At 49.2% G+C, this 26,328-nt stretch overlaps 2 protein-coding genes across 4 annotated transcripts in view; one reads left to right on the forward strand and one right to left on the reverse strand.

Moving 5' to 3' along the window:
* Positions 1-10,624, reverse strand: part of BRI3BP (BRI3 binding protein) — a 39,337-nt gene extending 28,713 nt beyond the window's left edge. Inside the window, exon 1 of the mRNA XM_033220129.1 lies at positions 10,266-10,624. Coding sequence (XP_033076020.1) covers positions 10,266-10,475 — 210 coding nt within the window. The 5' untranslated portion in view covers positions 10,476-10,624. The remainder of the gene's footprint in view (positions 1-10,265) is intronic.
* Positions 8,968-26,328, forward strand: part of DHX37 (DEAH-box helicase 37) — a 51,215-nt gene continuing 33,854 nt past the window's right edge. The window contains exons 1-4 of one of the 3 annotated variants that reach the window (XM_033220127.1): positions 8,968-9,105; positions 20,129-20,298; positions 23,788-23,900; positions 25,585-25,929. In XM_033220127.1, coding sequence (XP_033076018.1) covers positions 25,924-25,929 — 6 coding nt within the window. In that variant the 5' untranslated portion in view covers positions 8,968-9,105; positions 20,129-20,298; positions 23,788-23,900; positions 25,585-25,923. Of the gene's footprint in view, positions 9,106-14,769; positions 14,999-20,128; positions 20,299-23,787; positions 23,901-25,584; positions 25,930-26,328 lie in introns of those variants that run through there. The other 2 variants (XM_033220128.1, XM_033220126.1) reach the window with 2 other exon arrangements.

Raw genomic sequence — 26,328 nt, forward strand, 5'->3', positions numbered from 1 at the left:
TGATGGCGTGCAACTGTGGTCCCAGTTACTCAGGAGCTGAGGCAGGAGAACTGCCTGAACCTGGGAGGCAGAGGTTGCAGTGAGCAGAGATCACACCACTTCACTCCAGCCTGGGTGACAGAGGAAGATTCCGTCTGAAGAGAAGAGAAGAGAAGAGAAGAGAAGAGAAGAAACTCCTGATCAATGCTCCTGAAAACTGTCAAGGTCATCAGAAATAAGTAGAGCCTGAGAAACTCCCAGCCGAGAGGACCTCGGGAGACCTGAGGACCAAATGTTGGGTGGGATCCCAGATGGGATCCTGGGACAGAAAAGGGTGGTAGGAAAAACTACGGAAGTCTGAATTACAGACGTCAGCGAATAATTGATGTAACAATATTGGTTCATTAATAGAACATCAATATACAACTTTAATAATGGGGGAAATGGGGTGAGAGGTATATGGTGACTCCCTGTATTATCTTCACAATTTTTCCATAACTCTAAAAGAACAGACTATTTTTTAAACTCTACTCATAAAAAGAATAACATTAATTTTTTTTAAAAAAGGTTTAGGGCTGGGCATGATGGCTAACGCCTGTAATCCCAACATTTTGGGAGGCCAAGGCCAGAGGATCATTTGAGTCTGGGAGTTAGAGACTGGCCTGGGCAACATGGCGAGACACCATCTCTATAAAAAATTTAAAAGTTAGCTGGGCATGATGGCATGTACCTGTGGTTCCAGCTACTCAGCAGGAGGTTGGGGGAATCGTTGAACCTAGGAGGTTGAGGCTGCAGTGAGCTGTTCATGCCACTGCACTCCAGCCTGGGTGACAAAGCAAGACCTTGTCTCAAAAAAATAAAAATAAAAAATTAAAATTTAAAAAAGAGACTTAAAAGATACTTCATGTGTAGACTTTGTTTAGATCCAAAAGTGTTTTATAAAAAGACATTTTGGGTCAGGGAAATCAGAAAATGGACCTGCATTAGATGTTAAGGAATTATTATAAGCTGTGATGATGGTATTGTGGGGTTTGTTTGTTTTGTTTTGTTTTGTCTGGAGACAGAGAGATGTCTCGCTCTGTCACCCAAGCTGGAGTGCAATGGTGCGATCTAGCTCACTGCAACCTCCGCCTCCCGGGCTCAAGCGATTCTCCTGCCTCAGTCTCCTGAGTAGCTGGGATTACAGGTGAGTGCCACCACGCCCAGCTAATTTTTATATTTTTAGTAGAGACGGGGTTTCACCATGTTGGCCAAGCTAGTCTTAAACTTCTGACCTCTAGTGATCTGCCTGTCTTGGCCTCCCAAAGTGCTGGGATTACAGGCATGAGCCACCATGCCTGGCCGGTATTGTGGTTTTGATTTTCACAAAATTTTTATTGTTAAAGATGCTAACTGAAATATGCAAAGGTGAACTAATATCTTGGATCAGCTTTAAAATATTATTCCAGGCACCCCCCAAAAAAATTTAGGAAGGAAAGAAGTAACCAGAATGGCAGAAAGTTGCTACATGGGAAGACCTGGGTGAACGAGGGTTCACTCTACTCTCCCTACCTTTGGGTATGTTGGGCAGTTTTCAGAATGTAAAGTTGAACTCTGAGGACAAGGTGAGCAAACTGTGGATGCCTGAGGCCTCAGACAAACAAGGCCCAGCCATCGCCTCTGTGGGAGGGAACAAGATTGATTCAAGCCTGGGATTTCATCAGCCTTCTTCTTACAGCAGTCGGGTGGGGACATCCAACACCCGGGGACATCCAACACTGGGGTTGGGTGATAGTGGCCTTCCTGCATCCTCATCTCGCTTTACCTCCATCACCCTCAGGCACATACAAATGGGTCCTGTGGAAAATCAGGCCATGAGGGCAAAGGCATCTTGATAAGCAAGCCAGGGAGAGGGGGTGGGAGATTCTGCCATTCAGAGGTTCCCAAGCATCTGAAGAACACACAGAAATGCAAAGGCCAGATGAATGGAAAATGCTGGAACATACATACACACCACGTATGAACCACAGAGGGGAAAGGGTACCCCCAGCATGGCGAGCCTGCCCAGCCTCAACCCAGGGATCAAACTCAGCATCAACCAACAAGAAAGTGATGGCACAAACAGACACCACGAGCCGCGATGTGGTGCTGCCTCAGCAAGGACACATGGCGCCTTCTGTAGAATTCTTGCCATGAAAGCTAAGTCTGAGCCTAACCCGGAGGAAATAATCAGATAATACACACTGTGGGACATTTCAAAAGACAGTTCTGGACCGGGCGCGGTGGCTCATGCCTGTAATCCCAGCACTCTGGGAGGCCAAGGCAGGTGCATCACGAGGTCAGGAGATAGAGACCATCCTGGCTAACATGGTGAAACCCCGTCTCTACTAAAAATACAAAAAATTAGCCAGGCATGGTGGCGGGCGCCTGTAATCCCAGCTACTCGGGAGGCTGAGGCAGGAGAATGGCGTGAACCTGGGAGGTGGAGCTTGCAGTGAGCTGAGACTGCACCACTGCACTCGAGCCAGGGCGACAGAGCGAGACCCCATCTCAAACAAACAAACAAACAAAAAAAAAACCAGTTCTGGTCTGTCAAAACCACAGCGATACTACTTTACCTCTGCCAAGATGGCTAGAATCAAAAAGGTAGACCATAGCAAGTGCTGACAAGGATGTGGGGAAACGAGGCCCCTCCTACCTTGCTGGTAGGCAGGTAAAATGGTACATCTGCCTTGGAAATGGGTGACGGTTCCCCAAAGTGTTAAACAAAAAGTTCCTGTATGACCCAGCAACTGTACTCCTAGGTATGCAACACAAAATACTGGAAACATATGTCCACACAAATATTTGCACATGGATGTTCAGAGCAGCATCATTCACAACAGACAAAAAGTGACATAAACCCAAATGCCCATCAATTAATGATCGGGTAAATAAAAAGCCATAAAGAGGAATAAAGTACTGATCCTGCAATATGGATGAACCTTGAAAACATTAGGCTAAGTGAAAGAATTCAGACACAAAAGGCCAGATTGTACAGGACTCCATATATGAAAAGCCCACAGGAGTCTCAGTCACAGAGACAGAAAGCAGACTGGCAGTTGCTTAAGGCTGGGAGTTGGGGCAAAGGAAGAAAGTAGGGACTGCTAATGGGTACAGAGTTTCTTTTTGGGGTGATGCAAATGTTCTAAAATTGACTGTAGTGACAGCTGTACAGTGCTGTGAATATACTAAAAACCGCTGAGCTTTCAATGAATAAGTTGTATGGGATATGAATTACAGCTCAAAAAAAAAAAAAAAAAGACATTCAGTCTGTAGTCTTCAAAAATGTCGATGCTGTAAAAGTCCCTTACTGGGCCAGAGGCAGTGGCTCATGCCTATAATCCCAGCACTTTGGGAGGCCAAGGCGGGAGGACTGCATGAGCCCAGGAGTTAAGAGACCAGCCTAGGCAACACAGGGATTTCGAGGAGAAATCCTGTCTCTATGAAAAATACAAAATAAATAAATAAATAAATAAATAGGCATGGTGGCACACACTTGTAATCCCAGCTACTCAGGAGGTTAAGGTGGCAGGATCGCTGGAACCCAGGAAGCAGATGTTGCACTAAGCTGAGACTGTGCCACTGCACTCCATTCTGGGCTACAGAGTGAGAGCCTATCTAAAAACAAATTTGTAATTAAGTCCCTTCCTCCACCAAAAGTGAGGGAACTCTGACAGACTAGAGACATGAACACCAATGCATGAGCAGTCCTGAACTGGGGTGTGGATTTTTTTTTTTTTTTTTTTTTTTTTTTTTGAGACAGAGTCTTGCTCTGTCACCCAGGCTGGAGTGCAGTGGCGCAATCTCGGCTCACTGCAAGCTCCGCCTCCCGGGTTCCCGCCATTCTCCTGCCTCAGCCTCCGAGTAGCTGGGACTACAGGCGCCGCCACCACACCCGGCTAGTTTTTTCGTATTTTTAGTAGAGACGGGGTTTCACCGTGTTAGCCAGGAGGGTCTCGATCTCCTGACCTCGTGATCCACCCGCCTCGGCCTCCCAAAGTGCTGGAATTACAGGCTTGAGCCACCGCGCCCGGCCGGGGTGTGGATTTTTTATGCGCTATAAAGACAATTTGAATATGGACTGTATATTACAAAACACTGTACTATATTTAAGTTTCTTGGCTGAGACAATGGGATTGTGGTTCTGTAGGAAAAAGTATTAAGATGTCTGCAACTAACTTTCAAATGATCCTGCCAAAAACCAAAAATAAATGTGTGTGCGTGTGTGTATGCGTCTATGAGATGTGTTTGTAGAGAAAAAAGTTTGGGGGGAAATGTAAGAACTGGTGACTTTAGGGGAGACGTTTGCAGCTATTCCTTGTTCTGTTATTTCAGCATTTTGGTACTTTGAAAAATTTTGAACATAAAAAATTAGAGGAAACATTATCTTGACTGTGGTAATTTTTCACAAGTACGTATGTCAAAAGGTGTCAGCTTGTACACTTTAAATACGCAGTCTATTGAGGTGTAGTGTAATTATACCTCAAAAAAGCTGTTAAAATGTTGGTAGGGGAAAAAGGACTGGAAAGTGTCAAAGTTATTTTGCTCAAAATACTTTCCTGCAAACAGCAAAAAATGCAAGCCTCTTTATAAAAAAAAAAAAAAAACAAACAAACAAAAAAACAAAAGAACCCAACAGCTTAACAGAAGAATGGCAAAAAAAATTAGGGCAGTTCCCAGAAAACATCGAAGGATTCTGAATAAGGGAAAAGACCATCTGTCTCATACATAATAAAGCCAAAAGGTTTAATGAGGCCGGGTGCGGTGGCTCATGCCTGTAATCCGAGCACTTTGGGAGGCCAAGTCGGGTAGATCAGAAGGTCGCGAGTTCAAGACCAGCCTGGCCAACATGGTGAAAAATGCTCTCTACTAAAACTACAGAAATTAGCCGGGCGTGGTGGTGCACATCTGTAATCCCAGCTACTTGGGAGGATGAGGCAGGAGAATCACTTCAACACGGGAGGCAGAGGTTGTAGTGAGCTGAGGTCACACCACTGCACTCCAGCCTGGGCAACAGAGCAAGGCTCCGTCTCAAAAAAAAAAAAAAAAAAAAAACAACAACAGGTTTAATGAGCCACTTCATTGGAAAGGGCTTGGGAACTGGCCTTCACACATGTCTGGTGAGAGTGGAAACTGCTATCACGCGTTGAAGGACCATTTAGTAGTATCTTTGCAATATGAACAATGCATATAGAGCCCTTACTATGCAAGGGCTCAAGCAAACAGACTTAATTCACATGGGTAGACATCAACACAGTAGCGACCTTAGGGGGTTAGTAACCGCGTGGGAGCAGAAAGGGACTTCTGGAGGCCGGAACAATCCACTTTTAGATCTGCTAGTCAAGGAGTGTGTTCAGTGTGTGACGATTCATGATGCTATAGACTGATGTAAACAAAAAAAGTACATCAATGACATTTCAATTAAAAATGTAAAAGAGGCTCACGCCTGTAATCCCGGCACTTTGGGAGGCCGAGGCAGGTGGATCACTTGAGGTCAGGAGTTCGACACCAGCCTGACTAACATGGAGAAACCCTGTCTCTACTAAAAATTCAAAAGTAGCTGGGTGTGGAGGTGCACACCTGTCATCGCAGCTACTCAGGAGGCTGAGGAAGGAGAATTACTTGAAGCCAGGAGTCAGAGGTCGCAGTGAGCCGAGATCGTGCCATTGCACTCCAGCCTGGGCAACAAGAGTGAAACTCCATCTCAAAAAAAAAAAAAAAGTAAAAGAGCAGGGAGGACTAGCTCACCCCTGTAATCCCAGCACTTCGGGAGGCTGAGGTTGGGAGGACTACTTGAAGTGAGGAGTTCAAGGCTTCAGTGAGCTATGATTTTACCACTGCATTCCAGCCTGGGTGACAGAGCATGGACCTGTCTCTTATAAAACAAACAAACAAAAAAAACTTCTTTTTAAATGTACAGACCCTTTGACTCAGCAATTCCATTTCTAACAATTTACAGATGAACTTGTCTATGTGCACACAAAACAATACATATAGAAAGACCTAAACTGCAGCCATGTTTGGAGTGGCCTGAGACAGGACCAAATGTTAGCCACCAGGGGCAGGTTCAACGATGGCACATCCTTACAGTAATGTGTTCTTTGCAGCCCTTCACAAGGAGGAAGCAAAGTTTAGGTACTGATAAGGTCTGATCTTCCTGTTTTTTTTTTTTTTTTTTTTTTTGAGACAGAGTCTTGCTCTGTTGCCCAGGCTGGAGCGCAGTGGCATGATCTCCACTCACTGTAACCTCCACCTCCCAGGTTCAAGCGATTCTCCTGTCTCAGCCTCCCGAGTAGGTGGGACTACAGGCACATGCCACCATGCCTGGCTAATTTTTTTATTTTTAGTAGAGACAGGGTTTCACTATGGTGGCCAGGTTGGTCTTGAACTCTTGATCTCAGGTGATCTACCCACCTCGGCCTCCCAAAGTGCTGGGATTATAGGCGTGAGCCACTGTACGCAGTCCTCCAAATTTATTCATTTTTAAAAACAGGGGCTGGCGCAGTGGCTCACGCCTGTAATGCCAGCACTTTGGGAGGCTGAGGCAGGTAGATCACTGGAGGCCAGGAGTTAGAGACCAACCTGGGCAATATAGTGAAACCCCACCTCTACAAAAAATAAAAAACTTAGCAGGGCATGGTGGTGCACACCTGTAATCCCAGCTACTCGGGAGGTTGACGCAGGAGAACTGCTTGAACCCGGGAGGTGGAAGTTGCAGTGAGCCGAGATCTCGCCATCGCACTCCAGCCTGGGAGAAGAAGCAGGACTGCATCTCAAAAAAAAAAAAAAAAAAAAAAAGAAGCAAAGCAACTGGCCCAGGGTCACACAGCGAGTGAGAAACAGCTGGGATTCAAACTCATGTGTGTTCCCATGACATCCAAACAGGATGGTCACAGGTTTATTTCAGACAAGTCCTAGATTAGAATATGGGGGCCCAGGCACGGTGGCTCACGCCTGTAATCACAGCACTTTGGGAGGCCGAGGCGTGGATTATGAGGTCAGGAGTTCAAAACCAGCCTGGCCAACATGGTGAAAACCCCATCTCTACTAAAAACACAAAAATTAGCCAGGTGTGGTGGCACGCACACCTGTAATCCCAGCTACTCAGGAGGCTGAGGCAGTAGAACTGCTTGAACCTGGGAGGCAGAGGTTGCCATGAGCCAAGACTGCGCCACTGCATTGCAGCCTGGGCGATAAAGTAAGACTCCATCTCGGGAAAAAAAAAAAAAAGAATATATATATATATTTTTAAATACCATCAAACTTCACAACCCACAAAGCAGGTTTGGCTTTAATTAGTAAACCCAGGCATGCTGAAAACTACAGTTGCTAGCAGACCCAGTTTTCCTTTATTTAAAATTTACAAAACAGGCTGGGCATCGTGGCTTACACCTGTAATCCCAGCACTTCTGAGAGGCTGAGGCGGGCGGATCACTTGAGGTCAGGAGTTTGAGACCAGCCTGGCCAACATGGTGAAACCCTGTCTCTACCAAAAACATAAAAAATTAGCCAGATGTGGTGGTGCTCACTTGTAATCCTGGCTACTCAGGAGGCTGAGGCAGGAGAATCGCTTGAACCCAGGAGGCAGAGGTTGCAGTGAGCCAAGATTGTGCCAATGCACTCCAGCCTGGGTGACAGAATAAGACTCTGCCTCAAAAAATTAATTAATTAAATATAAAAAAAAAACATAAAATTAACAAAACAATATCCCCAAGCCTGGCCAATCTGGGCTACAGTCAGGGGGAAATAAAGTAAGTCAGGCCAGGTGCAATGGCTCACGCCTGTAATCCCAGCACTTTGGAAGGCCAAGGCAGGAGGATGACTCGAGGTCAGGAGTTCGAGACCAGCCTGGTCAACATGGTGAAACCTCATCTCTACTAAAAATACAAAACTTAGCCAGGCATGGTGGCGGGTGCCTGTAATCCCAATTACTTGGGAGTGTGAGGGGGGAGGATCACTTGAACCTGGGAGGTGGAGGTTGTAGTGAGACGAGGTCATGACACTGCACTCCAGCCTGAGCAACATTGGAGCCAGACCTCTGTCTCAAAAAAAAAACAAAAAACGGCCGGGTGTGGTGCCTCACGCCTGTAATCCCAACACTTTGGGAGGCCGAGGGGGGTGAATCACAAGGTCAGGGGATCGAGATCATCCTGGCTAACATGGTGAAACCCCGACTCTACTAAAAATGCAAAAAAATTAGCCGGGCATGGTGGTGGGCGCCTGTAGTCCCAGCTGCTCGGGAGGCTGAGGCAGGAGAATGGCGTGAACCCGGGAGGCGGAGCTTGCAGTGAGCCGAGATCACACCACTGCACTCCAGCCTGGGCAACAAAGCAAGACTCCGTCTCAAAAAAAAAAAAAAAAAAAAAAACAAGTCAGGTCAGCTTCTGAATGCTGCACTGACTCGGGGAACAGGGAAGGAGTCACAAGGCAGGAAAACAGGCGAGAGATACTAATGTGGGCTCCATGTCCACTCTGCCTAGGTTCACATTCTGGCTCTGCCACTCATCTGACCTGAAACCAGCCACTTCACTGCTGCGTCTCAGTTTCCTCATCTGTCAAATGGGAACAGTAATACTACCTACTGCACCAGATCATTCTAAGGATTATATAAGGTTATTCTATCTATAAAAGCACTTAGTAATCATTAGCATCTCCATTAAAGGTACAAACCCTGGTTTACTCCAGGAAGAGCTCTGATCCCCAGATTCACAGATGCTCTGCCAGAATAGACTGTCTTATTTAAGTCTTAAATATCCACTTATATTTCATGTTTGTTAGCCTTAGATTGTCACATGGAACTGCCATCAGTTGAGACATGGGGATCCTGTGGTCACCCTGCGTGAAAAAGACAGGTTTCTTTTTGCTCTAAAACAAGTGATTTCTGCCTTCAAATGGCTCCGGAACAGCATCAAGAGGAAGTAAGTGAGGCTCCCTGCGCTCACACCCCAGATCCCGCCCCCGCCAGACTCCAGGGCAACCTTTTCACATTCAGACGTTCAACCCTGCTTCCTTGCCACTCCTTGGTCACCTATAAAGCGTTCTCTCCCCTACACGTATGAAGACACAGACCCACCTGTGCAAGAGGTGCCCCTGCCCATAGGAGAGGTAAGTCAAAAGTTACCGTTTTCCTAACAAATTAACCTTTCATTTTATCCAGTAAGAACATCCAGTCAATCTTATTTGGGCCTTAATGTTCCTTTCTATTCCCCACTCCCTCTCAATGAGCAGAAAACTTTAATTTTTTAGCCATGATTCTGGGCCAGGAAGGTACCAACTATTCATAATGACAAGCTTGCAATGAAGGGGAATGATTACTATCCCTATTTAACAAATAAGGAAACTGAGGCTCAAAGAAGTAAAGTCACTTCCCCAAAGCCATCCTAACTGGTAGAGCTCCAACTTGGACCCAAGCTTCTGTGACTCCAAAACCCCAGGAAGGCTGGCAGCAAGCAAGACCTCCCTCCTCCCCAGGGAACAGCAAAGGAACCGCAATGCCACACACAACTGTCCCCAGGAACTTCCTCCTTCTCAGGAGCTCGTCGGCAGACTTTGGCCCGGAATGGCACCCCTATCCCACCTAGCTCCAGAGAGCAGGAATTGGGGAAAACTCCCTGTGCTCCTCCTGGGACTCAACACCCTTCCCAGGAGGCTGCAGGATCCTGGACCTCCCCAAACTAAACCAAAGGCTCCACGCGAAAAGCCCCGCACACAGTAGGTACTCGGGTTTCCCAAAGCAACCGAGCAAATCGTATTGCTTCCTTCTTTTTCTGTAACGTAAAAACAACTCCAAGTATCTTCAAAGCAGGAGAAGGAGTGGGGCAGAAGGTCCCAGGGGAAGTGGGTCGGGATGCGAGGCTAAGACAAACCCTGGGTAGCTGGGGAGGGCGCAGCCGCGTGGAGACCGAGAGCGCCAGCGCGCTGCCTGGCTCACAGTAGGAGCCATTCAAACGCGGTGAATGAATGAATGAGACGCGCGGCGGGCGTCAGCGCAGCCGGGAGAGACTCTGGCCGCGCCGACCGCGGGGGCAAGGTCCAAGGAGAAGCGCGGCGCAGAGAGGGCGGCCCGAGGCCCGGCCGCCCAGACCTACACTGGTCAGGCCCGGCGGGGACCGCAGGAGGCAGGCCCCGAGGCGCAGGCCGGACCCCCTTCCCGCGCGCCGGCCGGGCGGGCAGCCCCGGAGGCCGCGCTCCTCCCAGGCCGGCCCCGGCAGCCAGGTGCGCGGCGGCCGGGGCAAGGTGACCGCGGGCGCGGGCTCGGCGCCCACCTTCTGAGCGGCGCGCACGTTGTCCTCGCCGAACAGGCTGCTGACGCTCTGCGAGAAGGTGTTGACCGTGCGGCGGTAGCTGTTCTTCTCCGCGCCGCCGCGGCCCCGCGCCCCCTGCGCGCCCGGGGCCAGCAGCCCGAGCAGCAGCACCAGCAGCAGCAGCAGGAGCCCGGCCCGGGCCAGGGGCCCGCCTGAGGCGCGCGCGCCCATGCTCGGCCGGCGGGGTGCGGGGTCGCGGTGCGGGGTGATGGCCGTGCGCTGGGCCGCCGCGGGCTCCAGCTAGGGCAGGGTTGGCGCGCTCGGGGGCCGCGCGCCGCGCCTTTACCCACCGCCGCCGCCGCTGCTGCGCCACCCGCCCCGCCCCGCGCGCAAAGGCTCGACGGCCCAGCCCACGCCGCGCCCCGCCCCCTGCGCGGGACCAACGCGACCCGGCCCTGGGGCCCCGCGCCCGCCTCCCGGAAGCCTGCCCCGACCGGGTACGGCTTCTCATCAATTAAAACAAAAATTATCTTTTAACTTCTCCGTGGGAAAGCAACCCGTGCCTGTAAAACTTGCAACAGCTTCAACCAGGGAAGTGACCGCAACTGATTGGAAAACATGAAATAGACATATATGTAATCTCCCTGAATTTATTATAATGGTACCCCAAAATTGGCCCTCGTGGACGTCAGCTCATTCATTCTGAAAATTTTAAATAACAAGAAAGCATCAGGCATCCTCCTGCTCTTCCTGAATGAACTGTATTTCAGAGTCCCAAAATAGTAGGGGAGGGAAACTTTCTTTTAGCACAGTCCAGCTAATACATGAGGATGAATGAGAGAATCCGAAAATTATTTGGCACCCCTCAATGGAATGATAGATTCACGCGACGATCATGAGAAATGGGTAAAACCAAGAGGCGAGGGTTTGGCGGGGAACTTGAAAATGGAGGGGCCAAGCCGCGAAGTCCCGGCCCCGCCAATCAATCTTAGTGCCAGGAAGTACCAGCGCCACCTGCGATGGATTCTTGCCAAGACAAGTTGAGCATGAACCTGATGGGGCCTCTAGATCAAACCTACAGTTTACAGGAAATATGGCAGATAAGGAAAACTTAGAAGCAGCAGAAGCAACCAACCAACTCCAGTATGTGGGGCATTCTACGAGACAAACGACCCAGTTCGTTCAATAAATAAGCGGTATAAAAGGTGAGCGGAGAGGAGGGTAATTGGTTTTAAAGACTTAAGAGCCATAATAACCCATGCAACGCAAGGACCCTGTTTGCATCCTAAATCAAACAAATCAAGTCTAACCAACTTTCTTTTTAGACAACCAAGAAAATAAAACTCAATTTTTGCCAATCCAAAGAATAAAAAATGCTCTTATTTTTGAATTTGCATTTTCTGGATTCCTAGTAAGGTTTTCATAGATTTATTGGCCATTTGAATTACTTCTCTTTGAATTACGTATTCATATCCTTTGCAAATTTTTTCTGTGTTGTTTATCTTTTTAAAAACTTTTTTGTAGGCCGGGTGCGGTGGTTAACGTCTGTAATTCCGGCAGTTTGGGAGGCTGAGGCGGGCGATCTGAGGTCGGGAGTTCGAGACCAGCTTGACCAACATGGAGAAACCCCTGTCTCCACTAAGAATACAAAATGAGGCCAGGCGTGGTGGCTCACACTTGTAATTCCAGCACTTTGGGAGGCCAAGGCGGGTGGATCACAAGGTCAGGAGATCGAGACCATCCTGGCTAACATGCTGAAACCACGTCTCTACTAAAAATACAAAAAATTAGCCGGGCGTGGTAGCAGGCGCCTGTAGTCCTAGCTACATGGGATGCTGAGGCAGAAGAATGGCGTGAACCAGGAAGGCAGAGGTTGCAGTGAGCCGAGATCGTGCCACTGCACTCCAGCCTGGGCAACAGAGTGAGACTCCGTCTCAAAACAAAATAAAACAAATATATATATATATATAAAATGAGCCAGGTATGGTGGCGCCTGCTTGTAATCCCAGCTACTCGGGAGGCTGAGGCAGGAGAATCGCCTGAACCTGGGAGATGGAAGTTGCAGTGAGCCGAGACTGAGCCACTGCACTCCAGCCTGGGCAACAAGAGTGAAACTCTGTCTCAAAAACAAAACAAAAAAACCAACTTTTTTTATGCTGGATGTAGTGGCGCATGCCTGTTTTGGGAGGCCAAGGCAGGAGGATTGCTTGAACACAGGAGTTCGAGACCAGCCTGGCCAACATAGTGAGACCTATCTCTACAAAAAATAACAATAAACTTTTTAATTAAGGTATAATATACAGAAAAATACACAATCATATAAATTTTTATGAATTTTCACAAGCTGAATACACAAGGTAACTAGCACCCAGATGGATAAATGAAACATTACCAGTTTCCCCCAAAGCCTCCCTTTGTCCTCTCCCATTCACTAGGCTCTTCTTAAAATTTAGGGGATTCATGTGTTTGAAGTTTATGTAAGTGGAACCACACAGTACGACTCTGGGGGTTGGCTTCTTTTGTTCAACTTTATTTTTTATTTATTTTTTATTTTCTGAGACGGAGTCTTTACTCTATTGCCCAGCTGGAGTGCATTGGCATGATCTTGGCTTACTGCAATCTCTGCCTCCAGGTTCAAGCGATTCTCCTGCCTCAGACTTCCGCATAGCTGGGACTATAGGCATGTGCCACCACACCCGGCTAATGTTTGTATTTTTAGTGGAGACGGGTTTTGCCATGTTGGCTAGGCTGGTCTCAAACTTCTGACCTCAGGTGATCCGCCTGCCTTGGCCTCCCAAAGTGCTGGGATTACAGGCGTGAGCCACCACGCCTGGCTTTTGTTCAACTTTATATTTGTGAGATCCATCCATTCTGTTATGTACCTGCCTTCTTCTTGCTGTCTAGGATGGTCTATACCATCTGGAAGGTAATTCATTGATATATTACATTTTAGAAGGAAATACAGGCAAGTGTACTAATACCTACTTAACATTTTTTAAACGTTTCCTAAACTTTTAATTTATTTAAATAAACACATTTAAAAAAAGAAACTTTAGATCACTGTCATCCTAAGCAACAAAATCCATGAAAACACAGATTTGAGCCTGGTGCGGTGGCTCAGGTCCGTAATCTCATCGTTTTGAGAGGCCAAGGTGGGGGGATCACTTGATGTCAGGAGTTTGAGACCATTCTGGCCAACATGATGAAACCCCATCTCTACTAAAAATACAAAAATTAGATGGGCATGGTGGTGGGTGCCTGTAATCCCAGCTACTTGGAAGGCTGAGACAGGAGAATCGCTTGAACTCGAGAGGTGGAGGCTGCAGTGAGCCGAGATTGCTCCACTACACTCCAGCGTGGGCGTCAGAGGGAGACCTCTGTCTCAAAAAAACAAAAACAAGAAAACAAACAAAAACCCCACAGATTTGATACACTAATTATGATTTTTTAAAATGTCGTTAAGGCCTTCATGGTGGCTTATGCTTGTAATTCCAGCACTTTGGGAGGACAAGTGGATCCCTGGAGTCCAGGATTTTGAGACCAGTCTAGGCAACATAGGAAGACACCATCTCTATAAAAAATAGAAAAATTAGCCGGTCGTGGTAGTGTATCCCTGTAGTCCTAACTACTCAGGAGGCTGAGGTGGGAGGAGAGGTCAAGGCTGCAGTGAGTAGTGCTTGTACCACTGCACTCTGGCCTGGGCCACAGGGAGAGATCTTATCTCTTAAAAAAAAAAGGAGAGAGACCTTATCTCAAAAATAATAATAACAATAATGCATTGTTTCCCAGTGTGTTACAATATAATGTCTAATAGACAACTTTAATTTTTTTTTTTTTTGAGACAGAGTCTAGCTCTGTTGCCCAGTGCAATCTCGGCTCACTGCCAACCTCCACCTCCTGGGTTCAATCAGTTCTCTGCCTCAGCCTCCCGAGTAGCTGGGATTACAGACGCCTGCCACCACGCCTAGCTAATTTTTTTTTTTGTATTTTTAGTAGAGACGGCCGGGGCGGGGGGGTGTTCACCATCTTGGCCAGGCTGGTCTTGAACTCCTGACCTCGTAATCTATTCGTCTCGGCCTCCCAAAGTGCTGAGATTACAGGCGTGAGCCACCGCGCCCGTAGAGGCCTCCTTTTAGATCTTCCATCTGTCCCTGGGATGGAAATATTTGGTGCCTTTTTAAAACTACACGACTAATATGATTCTTGTAGGAATATCAGAAAATGCAGATGCGCAAACCAGGGTTGGGGGGAAGAAGTTTGGAGTATTGGGGGCGGGGTATATTTTAAAAAGTGGCAAAACACTTCCACTCCCAAGCAGCCAAATTAGTATCAGTAGATATAATTCATATTTCAACCCAGACTACCGCAAGCGAGAACAGCCCGGACTTAAATTTGGGCCTGGGCGGGGACCTCAGGCCCCGCCCACTTCTCTAAATAGCCCCGCCCCATGCCCGGCCCGGCTCCGCCTCTTCTCTCGCATGATTTCTTTTCCAACCCTGCCACTCATCGGCCAAGTCAGTTACAGCTCTCGCGATAACGTAACCCGGAAGTCTCACAGCCGGAGTTGGTGGTCCGGGACTCACGTGGGCTGGGTTTCGGGTGCTTTGGTGGTCCGGCCCGCTGGAGCGCTCACCCGGGCTTAGTCGCCATGGGGAAGCTGCGCCGGCGGTACAACATCAAGGGGCGCCAGCAGGCGGGTCCCGGCCCCTCGAAGGGCTCCCCCGAGCCGCCCCCCGTGCAGCTGGAACTAGAGGGTAAGACAACCCCGGACGGGGGCTGGATTTCGGGGATTTCCCAGGGCGGCCTGTGCCCTGCCTTCAGGACTCTGGGGTGGGGATCCCAGAGGGGTGGGATGGATCATCTGGAATAGGGGGAATGGGTCCCCCCATTCCAGATGATCCAAAGGAGAGGGGCTTAGTGACAGCCTAGTTTTAACAGTGTGTGGGGAATACCCGTGGTTTCTCTCGCCCTCAAATAGTAACATGGAGAATTTGGCAAGAAAAGTAAGAGTAGTTCCTTCGCTTCCCGTGACTTCGATTATAATCTCTTTATAATCTTCAGCGACCCCCAGATGTGTATTTTCAGCCCAGTCTTGTCTGCTCAGCTCCTGGCTGGCTGACATTTCTCTCAGACCCCTTTTTAGTAGTAGCCCTTATTACATGCCAGCCACTATTCTCGGCACTAGAGACATAACAGAAAGGTAGATTTTTAGAAAATCCCTGAGTTTACCTGCTGTATAGGAGGAGACAGGCAAAGAATAAACATATAGAAAATTCTGTGGATACCGTGAGCACATTAAACAGAAGAGGTCATTGGGTGGGTTGCAGCATCCCACAGAGTTGCTGGAGAAGACATCACTCTGTTAGAGTCAAGATCTGAAGGAGGCCTGAGTGACTGTCTGGAGATGAGAGAAAAAGCAGGGGGCCAGGGCAGGTCAGGCCTGGACTGGGGTCTTGGCGAGAACTGGGGCTTTTTCTCTATGGGAGAGGGCAGCCATGAGGGCAGAGGAGGACAGATGAGGGCTTATGTTTTAACAGCATCACTTTGGCTGCTGTGTTGAGAAAAACCAGTAGAGGTCAAAGGTAGAACCAGGATGGGGAGGAGGTGGAGGTGATGCTTGGACCAGGGGGCAGCAGTAGGAAGGTGAGAAATGGGTGGATTCAAGATGTGTTTTGAAGGCCAAGCAGGCAGTATCTGCTGGCTGACAGGGCTTGTGGACAAAAACAATGGCGGTGACAAAGAATGACTCCCAGGGGTTGAGTGGGTAGCTTGTGGGGAGGACCAAGAGCTCAGCTTTGGATGTGAGTAGTTTGGGGCCTGCTAGATATCCAGGCAGGGAGAGTAGGCGGGCAGCTGTTGACTCCGATACTCAAGAGATGCAAGTTCAGGTGGAGGTGTCCATTTTGGAATCAGACGTGTATATAGATACTTATTTAGTCAGAAGACTGAGGGTGTGAGTCCAGCCCTGGAGGAGAGGGAGATAAGGAGGCTGCGAGGGAGATGGAGTGGCCCGAAGGTGTGTGATGAGCTGCCAGAGTGTGATTGCCCTGGGACCAGGGAGGAGGACTCTCCCTGTGGGTCAGGTGCTGCTTCGGAATTGGGGAAGGGCGGAAGAACCACTGGATTTAACACCGGAAGGGCACTGAACACCTCAGTAGGGGTGCTTTTGGAGGAGGCTTGTGGTGAAGCAATTGTGTGGGTTCAAGGATGTCCCGTAGGCCCCTGAAACTAAACATGTTCCAAAATTGAACTCATCCAGCCACTTGTGTTAAGACCCCAAGGGCCAGGCTGATTTGGCCATTAAGAAAGATTCTAGAAACAGAAGGAGGGGTCACCAGGGGTGCTGGAGGAGTCTGCTTCCTTCCACCACCAATCAGCATTCTCTTCCACACATGTGTTGGACCTGGAAGGCAGTGAGGGTATAGGGAAGAATGTCAGAGTGGGAATCTGATAGTCTGAGTTCAGTCCTTGGAAGTTGCACAGATAGGCCGGGCATGGTGGCTCACACCTGTAATCCCAGCGTGTTGAGAGGCCGAGGCAGGCAGATCACTTGAGGTCAGGAGGTTGAGACCAACCTGACCGACATAGTGAAATCCCGTCTCTACTGAAATACAAAAACTAGCCAGATGTGTTGGTGGGCACCCGTAGTCCCAGCTACTCGGGAGGCTGAGGCAGGAGAATGGCTTGAACCCGGAGACAGAGGTTGCAGTGAACCAAGATTGTGCCACTGTACTCTAGCCTGGGTGAGAGAGTGAGACTCCATCTCAAAAAAAACAGAAGTTCCACAGACAGGCTGGGAGTTGAGGCAGATCCCCTAACATCTCTGTGCCTTCGTTTTGACGTCTGCAGAATGGGACCAGTAGCACACGTTTAAGCATCCTTAATCCAAAATACTCCAGAATTCTAAAGTTTTTGAGTGTCAACATGACATTTAAAGGAAATGCTCATTGGAGCTTCCAGATTTCAAATTTTTAGATTAGGGATGCTCAACCAGTAAATAGAATACAGATATTCCTAAATCTAAAACACATCTGGTCCCTACATTTCTGGGAAGGGATATTTAACCTGTGGTAGCTGTCCTACCTCCTGTCAGAGTTTTGGGGGTGGTAATTTGGGAAAATATGTTGGTGACCAAAACGAGAATGGTTTGAAAAGTAAAGAAAGGTTACAGGCCGGGCGCGGTGGCTCAAGCCTGTAATCCCAGCACTTTGGGAGGCCGAGACGGGCGGATCACGAGGTCAGGAGATCGAGACCATCCTGGCTAATACGGTGAAACCCTGTCTCTACTTAAAAAAATACAAAAAACTAGCCGGGCGACGAGGCGGGCGCCTGTAGTCCCAGCTACTCGGGAGGCTGAGGCAGGAGAATGGCGTCAACCCGGGAGGCGGAGCTTGCAGTGAGCTGAGATCCGGCCACTGCACTCCAGCCTGGGTGGCAGAGCAAGACTCCGTCTCAAAAAAAAAAAAAAAAAAAGAAAGGTTACAGAGGCGGGGTGTGTCCCGGGACAGGGGACAACTGTTATGATGGCAGTGACAATTCAGGATGGCACCTCAAAGACAGCTGTAGACACTGGACTGACACTTGGAACTGGACCATCTGAGCAGAGGGGCTGAGGTCTCTCAGACCCAGAGATTTGGGGAAAGTTGTTTCTCACATCAGAACAGGACATTTCCATGTATCCCTGCCTTTCTCAGGGCCTAGAGGAATCTCATAAGAACATGACTCAGATTGCCTTCTTTTATTTATTTATTTAAGATGGAGTCTTGCTCTGTCGCCAGGCTAGAGTGCAGTGGCGTAATCTCTTGACTTCAGGTGATCTGCCTGCCTCGGCCTCTCAAAGTGCTGGGATTACAGGCGTGAGCCACCGCACCCAGCCCACTGTACTTAATTAGGGTCACAAAACCTGTCCTCTTTGTAACATAAAGACATAGAAACCAAACAGTTAATCAAAGAATCAGATCCTCCCCACACAGGAACACCAGAGAGCAAACCCCAGCATCAGACGTCAGGCAGACACGGGTATTTGCCAAGGTTTGTCCTACCTAAGATTCTGCAATTGGTGGAGTTGAAGAGTGATATGATAACTGAATTTTTCTAAATTTGTCTAGATTGTATACGTTCAAACTATTATGTTTAGAAATAGATATGATGGAAACGTAGCCTAGTCCACTATACACTCTTTCTTTTTTTTTTTTTTTTGAAATAGAGCCTTATTCTGTCGCCCAGGCTGGAGTACAGTGGCATGATCTCTGCCCACTGCAACCTCCATCTCCCGGGTTCAAGCAGTTCTCGTGCCTCAGCCTCCCGTGTAGCTAGGATTATAGGTGCATGCCATCACACCTGTCTAGTTTTTGTATTTTTTGTAGAGACGGGGTTTTGCCATGTTGGCCAGGCTGGTCCCCAGCTCCTGGCCTCACTTCCCAAAGTGTTGGGATTGCAGGCGTGTGCCATCGCGCCCGGCCCCACTGTACACTCTTAAGAGAATATCAGGCCGGGCGTGGTGGCTCACGCCTGTAATCCCAGCACTTAGGGAGGCTGAGGTGGGTGGATCACTTGAGGTCAGAAGTTTGAGACCGCCTGGCTAACATGGTAAAACCCAATCTCTACTAAAAATACAAAAATTAGCTGAGCGTGGTGGTACATGCCTGTAATCTCACCTGCTCAGGAGGCTGAGGCAAGAAAATTGCTGGAACCTGGGAGGCAGAGGTTGCAGTGAGCTGAGATCGCACAACTGCACCCTAGTCTGGGTCACAAAGCGAGACTCTTTCTCAAAAAACAAAAAGATAGGCCGGGCGCAGTGGCTCAAGCCTGTAATCCCAGCACTTTGGGAGGCCGAGACGGGCGGATCATGAGGTCAGGAGATCGAGACCATCCTGGCTAACACGGTGAAACCCCGTCTCTACTAAAAACTACAAAAAACTAGCCGGGCGACGTGGCGGCGCCTGTAGTCCCAGCTACCCGGGAGGCTGAGACAGGAGAATGGCGTGAACCCAGGAGGCGGAGCTTGCAATGAGCTGAGATCTGGCCACAGCACTCCAGCCTGGGCGACAGAGCGAGACTCCGTCTCAAAAAAAAAAAAAAACAAAAACAAGAAACAAAAAGATAACATCATAGTATTGTTTTTCTTTTTTTGGGGGGAGGGCATTTTTTTTTTTTTTTTTTTTTTTGGAGACGGAGTCTCGCTCTGTCGCCCGGACTGGAGTGCAGTGGCCAGATCTCAGCTCACTGCAAGCTCCGCCTCCCGGGTTTACGCCATTCTCCTGCCTCAGCCTCCCGAGTAGCTGGGACTACAGGCGCCAGCCACCTCGCCCGGCTAGTTTTTTTTGTATTTTTAGTAGAGACGGGGTTTCAGCGTATTAGCCAGGATGGTCTCGATCTCCTGACCTCGTGATCCGCCCGTCTCGGCCTCCCAAAGTGCTGGGATTACAGGCTTGAGCCACCGCACAGAGTCTTGCTCTGTCGTCCAGGCTGGAGTGCAGTGGTGTGATCTCGGCTCACTGCAACCTCCACCTCCCAGATTCAAGAGATTCTCCTGCCTCAGCCTCCCAAATAGCTGGGATTACAGGTGCCCACCACCACGCCTGGCTAATTTTATATTTTTAGTAGAGACAGGGTTTCGCCATGTAGGCCAGGCTGGTCTGGAACTCATGACTTCAAGTGAGCCACCTGCCTCAGCCTCCTGAAGTGCTGGGATTACAGGTATGAGCCCCTGCGCCCAGCCTTGAGAACATCATAGTATTGTTATGAAAATAGATTTGACCTCACAGACTCCCCTGTTCCTGTGTCCAGGCTCTGGAGGCCCCCATGCAGGTCAGGGGGACTGTGGGAGGCAGGACCAGAGCCACCTCAAGGAGAATGGGGCCTTAATAATTGCGCTCTTTCAGACAAGGACACTTTGAAGGGAGTTGATGCAAGCAACGCGCTCGTTCTACCGGGGAAGAAGAAAAAGAAGACCAAAGCCCCTCCTCTGTCGAAGAAGGAGAAGAAGCCTCTGACCAAGAAGGAAAGGAAAGTGCTGCAGAAAATCTTAGAACAGAAGGAGAAAAAGAGCCAGGTACGCCCCACTCGGACAGAGTCTGCATGTGGCTACCCGGAATAGAGATGGGGGGTCTCTCTCCTCCTGAGGGGGTGTCTGTGGCGCAACTGATAGAACTTTCTGGAATGAGGAAAATTCCAGTGCATGCTCCAGTGCAGTAGCGACTAACCACATATTGCTGTTGAGCACTTGAAATGCAGCTACTATGGCAGAGGAACTGAACTGAACTATTCTGGAGATTGTCCAACTTTTTTCCTTAATTGTTTTTTCTTCTTTTTTTTAAAATTTACATTTAATTTTTTTTTCCTTTTTTGTTTTGTTCCCCCACCCCCCACACCTTTTCTGGCTCTACCAAACCTTAAATTTTTATTTTATTTTATTTTATTTTATTTTATGTTGAGATGGAGTCTTGGTCTGTTGCCCAGGCCGGAGTGCAGTGGTGCAGTCTTGGCTCACTGCAAGCTCTGCCTCCTGGGTTCAAGCGATTCTCCTGTCTCAGCCTCCTGTGTAGCTGAGATTACAGGTACATGCCACCATATCAGGCTTTTTTTTTTTTTTGTATTTTTAGTAGAGACGTGGTTTCAGCGTGTTAGCCAGGATGGTCTGGATCTCCTGACCTCGTGATCCGCCGTCTTGGCCTCCCAAAGTGTTGGGATTACAGGCGTGAGCCACCGCGCCCGGCCAACCTTAAATTTTTCATAGAGGAAAAAAGTTTGTCATGGGAAATTCAGACATATGCAAGAGTAAAGAGAACAGTATGATGAACTCCCATGTGCCCATCGCCAGCTCCAACATTGATCAGCCCCTGGTCAATCTTGGATTATCTCCACTGCTGGTCACTTTCCCACCCCTGGGTCATTTTGAAGCAAATCCCACGTACAATGAATCTGTGCTAGTTTCCTGGGGATGTCATACAAATGACCGCAAACTGAGGGGCTTAGGACAGTATAAATTTGTTCCTTCCCAGCTCGGGAGGCCAGAAGTCCGAGATGAAGGCATCGCCAGGGCTGTGCTCCTCACTGGGCTCAGGGGAGGGTAGTTCCTGGCCTCTTCCCGCTCCTGGCAGCTCCAGGCATTCCCTTGGTTTGTGGCTGCGTCACTCCAATCTCTGCCTCCGTGTTCCCTCAGCCTTTCCTCCGTGTGTCTCTTCGAAGGGTGCTTCTCATTGGATTTAGGTCGCACTCAGATACTCAGGATCATCTCGTCTCGAGATCCTTCACGTAGTTAACGTAATTACATCTACAAAACCTTTTTTCCAAATAGGGTCATGTTCGCAAGTTCCAGGATACAAACGCATCTTTGAGGGAGGCCGCCATTTAACCCACTATACATAGCATTTTATCCATAAATATTTCAATTTGTATCTCTATAAGTAGAGACTTTTAAAAATGACCAGAATACCATTAGCACTTCTAATCTTTTTTTTTTTTTTTTCTGAGACGGACTCTCGCTCTCTGTCATCCAGGCTGGATTATAGCGGCACAATCTCGGCTCACTGCCAGCTCTGCCTCCCAGCTTCATGCCATTCTGCCTCAGCCTTCCGAGGAGCTGGGACTACAGGCGCCCGCCACCACACCCAGCTAATTTTTTGTATTTTTATCAGAGACGTGGTTTCACCGTGTTAGCCAGGATGGTCTCGATCTCCTGACCTCGTGATCCACCCTCCTTGGCCTCCCAAAGTGCTGGAATTACAGGCGTAAGCCACCGCGCCCGGCCAACCTAATCTTTTATTTTAATATCAAACATCTAGCAAATGGTTAAATTTCCTGTTGTTTCGTGGATACTCCTCACCCATCTCTTGTTTTTTTTCCCATTGTAGTTTATTTGTTGTTTGTCTTACGGAATTTCCTACCTTCTGGATTTTAAATATTTTATTTTATTTTATTATTATTTTTTAAGACAGAGTTTCACTCTTGTTGCCCAGGCTGGAGTGCAATGGCGCAATCTCGGCTCACTGTGACCTCCGCCTCCCAGGTTCAAGGGATTCTCCTGCCTCAGCCTCCCGAGTAGCTGGGATTACAGACAAGCGCCACCATACCCGGCTAATTTTGTACTTTTAGTAGAGATGGGGTTTCTCCGCGTTGGTCAGGCTGGTCTTAAACTCCCAACCTCAAGTGATCCACCTGCCTCAGCCTCCCAGAGTGCTGCAATTATAGGTGTGAGCCACTACACCCAGCCTTAAAATTTTATTTTAAACATGCTCCTGTGCCGTCTCAGTTTTTTGTACATTAGTATTTGGATCTGTAGCAGTGACTCTCATCTGGGACAGTTTAGCGCCCTCCACCAGCCCCGGGGACATTTGGCATTGTCTTGAGACATTTTGGGCTGTGACAACTTGGGAGTGCTGCTGGCATCTGGCAGGTGGAGCCATGGGATGCTGTTAACAGCCTCCAATGCACAGAAAAACAAAAGCTTATTTGGCCTAACTGTCAATAGTGCTGAGATTGAGGAACCCCGACCTGGAGGCTTCATGAGAATCCAGTTTGACTTTTGGTGAGGCCCCTGCACGCAGGAGCTATGTCTTTATATCAGGAGGCTTGAGGGTCTCTCTCTAGCAGCCGTGAATGGGCAGTCCCTGGAGCCTTAGTAGGGGGAAGACTCACTAACCTGCGAGCGTGTTCTTTTTATTTTTTGGAGACAAGGTCTTGCTCTGTTGCCCAGGCTGGAGTGCAGTGGTATGATCTTAGCTCACTGCAACCTCTGCCTCCCAGGTTCAAGCGATTGTCCTGCCTCAGCCTCCCGGTTACCTGGTACCACAAGCATGCGCCATCACGCCTGGCTAATTTTTGTATTTTTAGTAGAGACATGGTTTCACCATGTTGGTCAGGTTGGTCTTGAACTCCTGACCTCAGGTGATCTGCCTGCCTCGGCCTCCTAAAGTGCTGAGTTTGCAGGCATGAGCCACTGTGCCTGGTCGGCATGTCCTTTTTAAATCCTATTTAGGATGCTTTCCCACTGTGCTATGCCTTGCTCTGTGTGTGTGTGGTGTGTGTGTGTGTAATACACACATAGAAGTGTGTATAAAACCTATATATACAATTACAAGAACAATAAAGGAAAAACTCATGAAACCCTCACCCAACTGAAAGAAGCCAACTGGGTACATCCCCTGCACACAGCATTGCTCAGGGTAGCTCAGGGACCAGTTCACACAAAGCCGCCTCCTTCCTCAGAGCTGCTAGGGAGCATTGCTGTACCTGACTGAGCTGTGCTTTATTCGTCTCCTGTTGATGGGCATCTGGTGGGCCATAATCTTCTACTGTGATACCCTGCTGCAAAGGACCTCATTTATACAACCCCAGATTCTGTAAAAGGGGTTTAAAAAGCCATGCCAAGCTTGCTGTGTCTGTTGATGGAGGAACACCATGCAGCAGTAGAATTACAATTTGACCTCTGATTTTGAAGACTCCAGTTGTTAATGATGCTGAAATTTTATTAGAGTCTCACTTCCCTTCTTAGGAGAGGGTCATGATGGCAAATACATAACCTATTCATTTCTTTTCCCAGCGAGCAGAGATGCTACAGAAGCTGAGTGAGGTCCAGGCTTCCGAAGCCGAGATGAGACTCTTTTATACCACCTCCAAGCTGGGCACTGGGGACCGCATGTACCACACCAAACAGTGAGTTGGCCAGTCCTTTCCTAACCCTGCCCTCCCTCCAGGGCCCCCTAGGGAGGGTGCACAGGTGATGGGGTCCTCTGGGGGTGGAGCATTTGAGAAAATACCTTTGTAGTGGCCTGAGTGGCTGATCATTGATTGTCATCCTAAATGCCTCTAGTGGGTAAAGGCCATAGATGCTGCTAAACCTTCTGCGACACACAGGACAGCAAAGTCTCTTGTTCCAGTGATGTTGGTGTTTTCCTGCAACGTAGAGTCCCATGTTACAGCTCCTCCAGCTTTTGTACAGCTGATTAGGCCAGAAATTGCCATTAGGTGGTCAAGGGCTGGATTTGGCCCATCAGTGGGTTTTGTTCGGTTTGTGTTGTGTGGTTTTTGTTTTTGTTTTTTGTTTTTTTTTTTGAGACGGAGTTTCGCTCTTGTTGCCCAGGCTGGAGAGCAATGGCGCAATCTCAGCTCACCGCAACCTCCGCCTCCCAGGTTCAAGCGATTCTCCTGCCTCAGCCTCCCGAATAGCTGGGATTACAGGCATGTGCCACCACACCCGGCTAATTTTGTATTTTTAGTAGAGACGGGGTTTCTCCATGTTGGCCAGGCTGGTCTCGAACTCCCAACCTCGGGTGATCTGCCCGCCTTGGCCTCCCAAAGTGCTGGGATTACAGGCGTGAGCCACCGTGCTGGCCGGTTTGTGTCGTGTTTTAAGGCATGAGTGCTGTTTGCCAATATGTTAGCTTCCCGGTGCTGCCATAACAAATTACTGCAAACAACGGTGGCTTAGAACAACCAAGCCGGAAGGGCGCCGTGGCTCACACCTGTAATCCTAGCACTTTGGGAGGCCAAGGCAGGCGGATCACCTGAGGTCAGGAGTTTGAGACCAGCATGGCCAACATGGTGAAACCCCGTCACCACTAAAAATACAAAAATTAGCTGGTCATGGTGGCTCATGCCTATGGTCCCAGCTACTCTGGCAGCTGAGGTGGGAGGATCACCTGAGCCTGGGAGGTTGAAGCGGCAGCGAGCCGTGATTGCACCACTGCACTCTGTCCTGGGTGACAAAGCGAATTCATGTTCCCACCTGGTCTTGACTACTTGGACGATCCGGCCACACCAGCAGTGTCCCCACCAAGCTGCTGACCCTTAAATGGCCCGTGTGCCCCTCCCACCCAGTCCCACCAGGCTCTGTGGTCTCACTCAGCCTGTGCTGCTCGTTTACATGAGGCCTGGCCTGTGCCTGTGAGCACTGTTCAGTTAGTGACTGTTTATCGAGTGCAGACTGTCCCAGGCTCTCTGCTAGGTCCTGGGGGTAGAGCAGTGCACAGAAATAAAGTCCTTTCTCTTAAGGAGCTTCCTAGGGTCATGGGGGGAGGTGTAATCATGGGAAGTCATCTGGTGAGTGCATCTGTGTCCCATGCTGGGAAGCACTGAACAGAAAATGAAGCAGGGAAGAGCGAGGTGGAGGGAGAAGGGAGAGGTGTGGGGTCTGTGTGTGGTCAGGGAGTCTCCCTGACAGCTGGCGCTTAAGCAGAGGCTTAAGTGGAGTGAGAGGAGCTATCTGTGGGAAGGGCATTTCAGGGAGTGGAACAGCAGGTGCAAAGGCCCTGAGGCAGAGAGGTGTGTGGCCCTGGAGTCCTGACCTCTGGGGATTGAGGTGGGGCCTCTGTGTCTGAAATCTCTGCTGTCTCAACAGGAAGCCTGATGAGGTGGTGGCCCCGGGCCAGGAGAAGATCAGCAGCCTCAGTGGTGCCCACCGGAAGCGTCGCCGCCAGCCCTCAGCTGAGGAGGAGGAGGAGGAAGGGGAGTCGGAGGAGTCGGAGCTGGAGGGGGAGTCAGAGCTGGACGAGGACCCAGCTGCTGAGCTGGCTGAGGCTGGTGCGGGGACCACCGTGGCACCTCTGCCGCCAACTCCAGCACCCAGCAGTCAGCCCGCGCCGGCTGGGATGCCTGTTCCTCCTCCTCCAGCTGCAGTACCCCCACCCAGGGCCCTGGCCAAGCCTGCTGTCTTCATCCCTGTGAACCGCTCCCCGGAATGCAGGTTTGCTACTCTGTGCAGAGGTTTGATCTCAGCTGACTGCAACCTCCGCCTCCTAGGCTCAAGTGATCCTCCTGCCTCACCCTCCCAAGGAGCCTGGGACTATGGACACGCGCTACTGTGCTTGGCTAACTTTGTATTTTTTTGTAGAGACAGGGTTTTGCCATGTTGCACAGGCTGGTCTTGAACTCCCATGCTCAGGCAGTCTGCCCACTTTGGCCTCCTAACGGGCTGGGATTACAGGCATGAGCACCACGCCCGACCTTCACCACTGTTTTAAACGTTTTTGTCCCTCTCCTATGAGCGCATGTGCAGAAGTTTCTTTTGAGCAGTATTTGCAGATGACGTCATAGCCATCTTTGGGTCATGAATTGAGTAGCTTTTAATCTTTTCTTTTCTTTT

Source organism: Trachypithecus francoisi, unplaced genomic scaffold, assembly GCF_009764315.1.
Source record: "Trachypithecus francoisi isolate TF-2019V2 unplaced genomic scaffold, Tfra_2.0 Lachesis_group11, whole genome shotgun sequence".
NCBI classification, from domain to species: Eukaryota; Metazoa; Chordata; class Mammalia; order Primates; family Cercopithecidae; genus Trachypithecus; species Trachypithecus francoisi.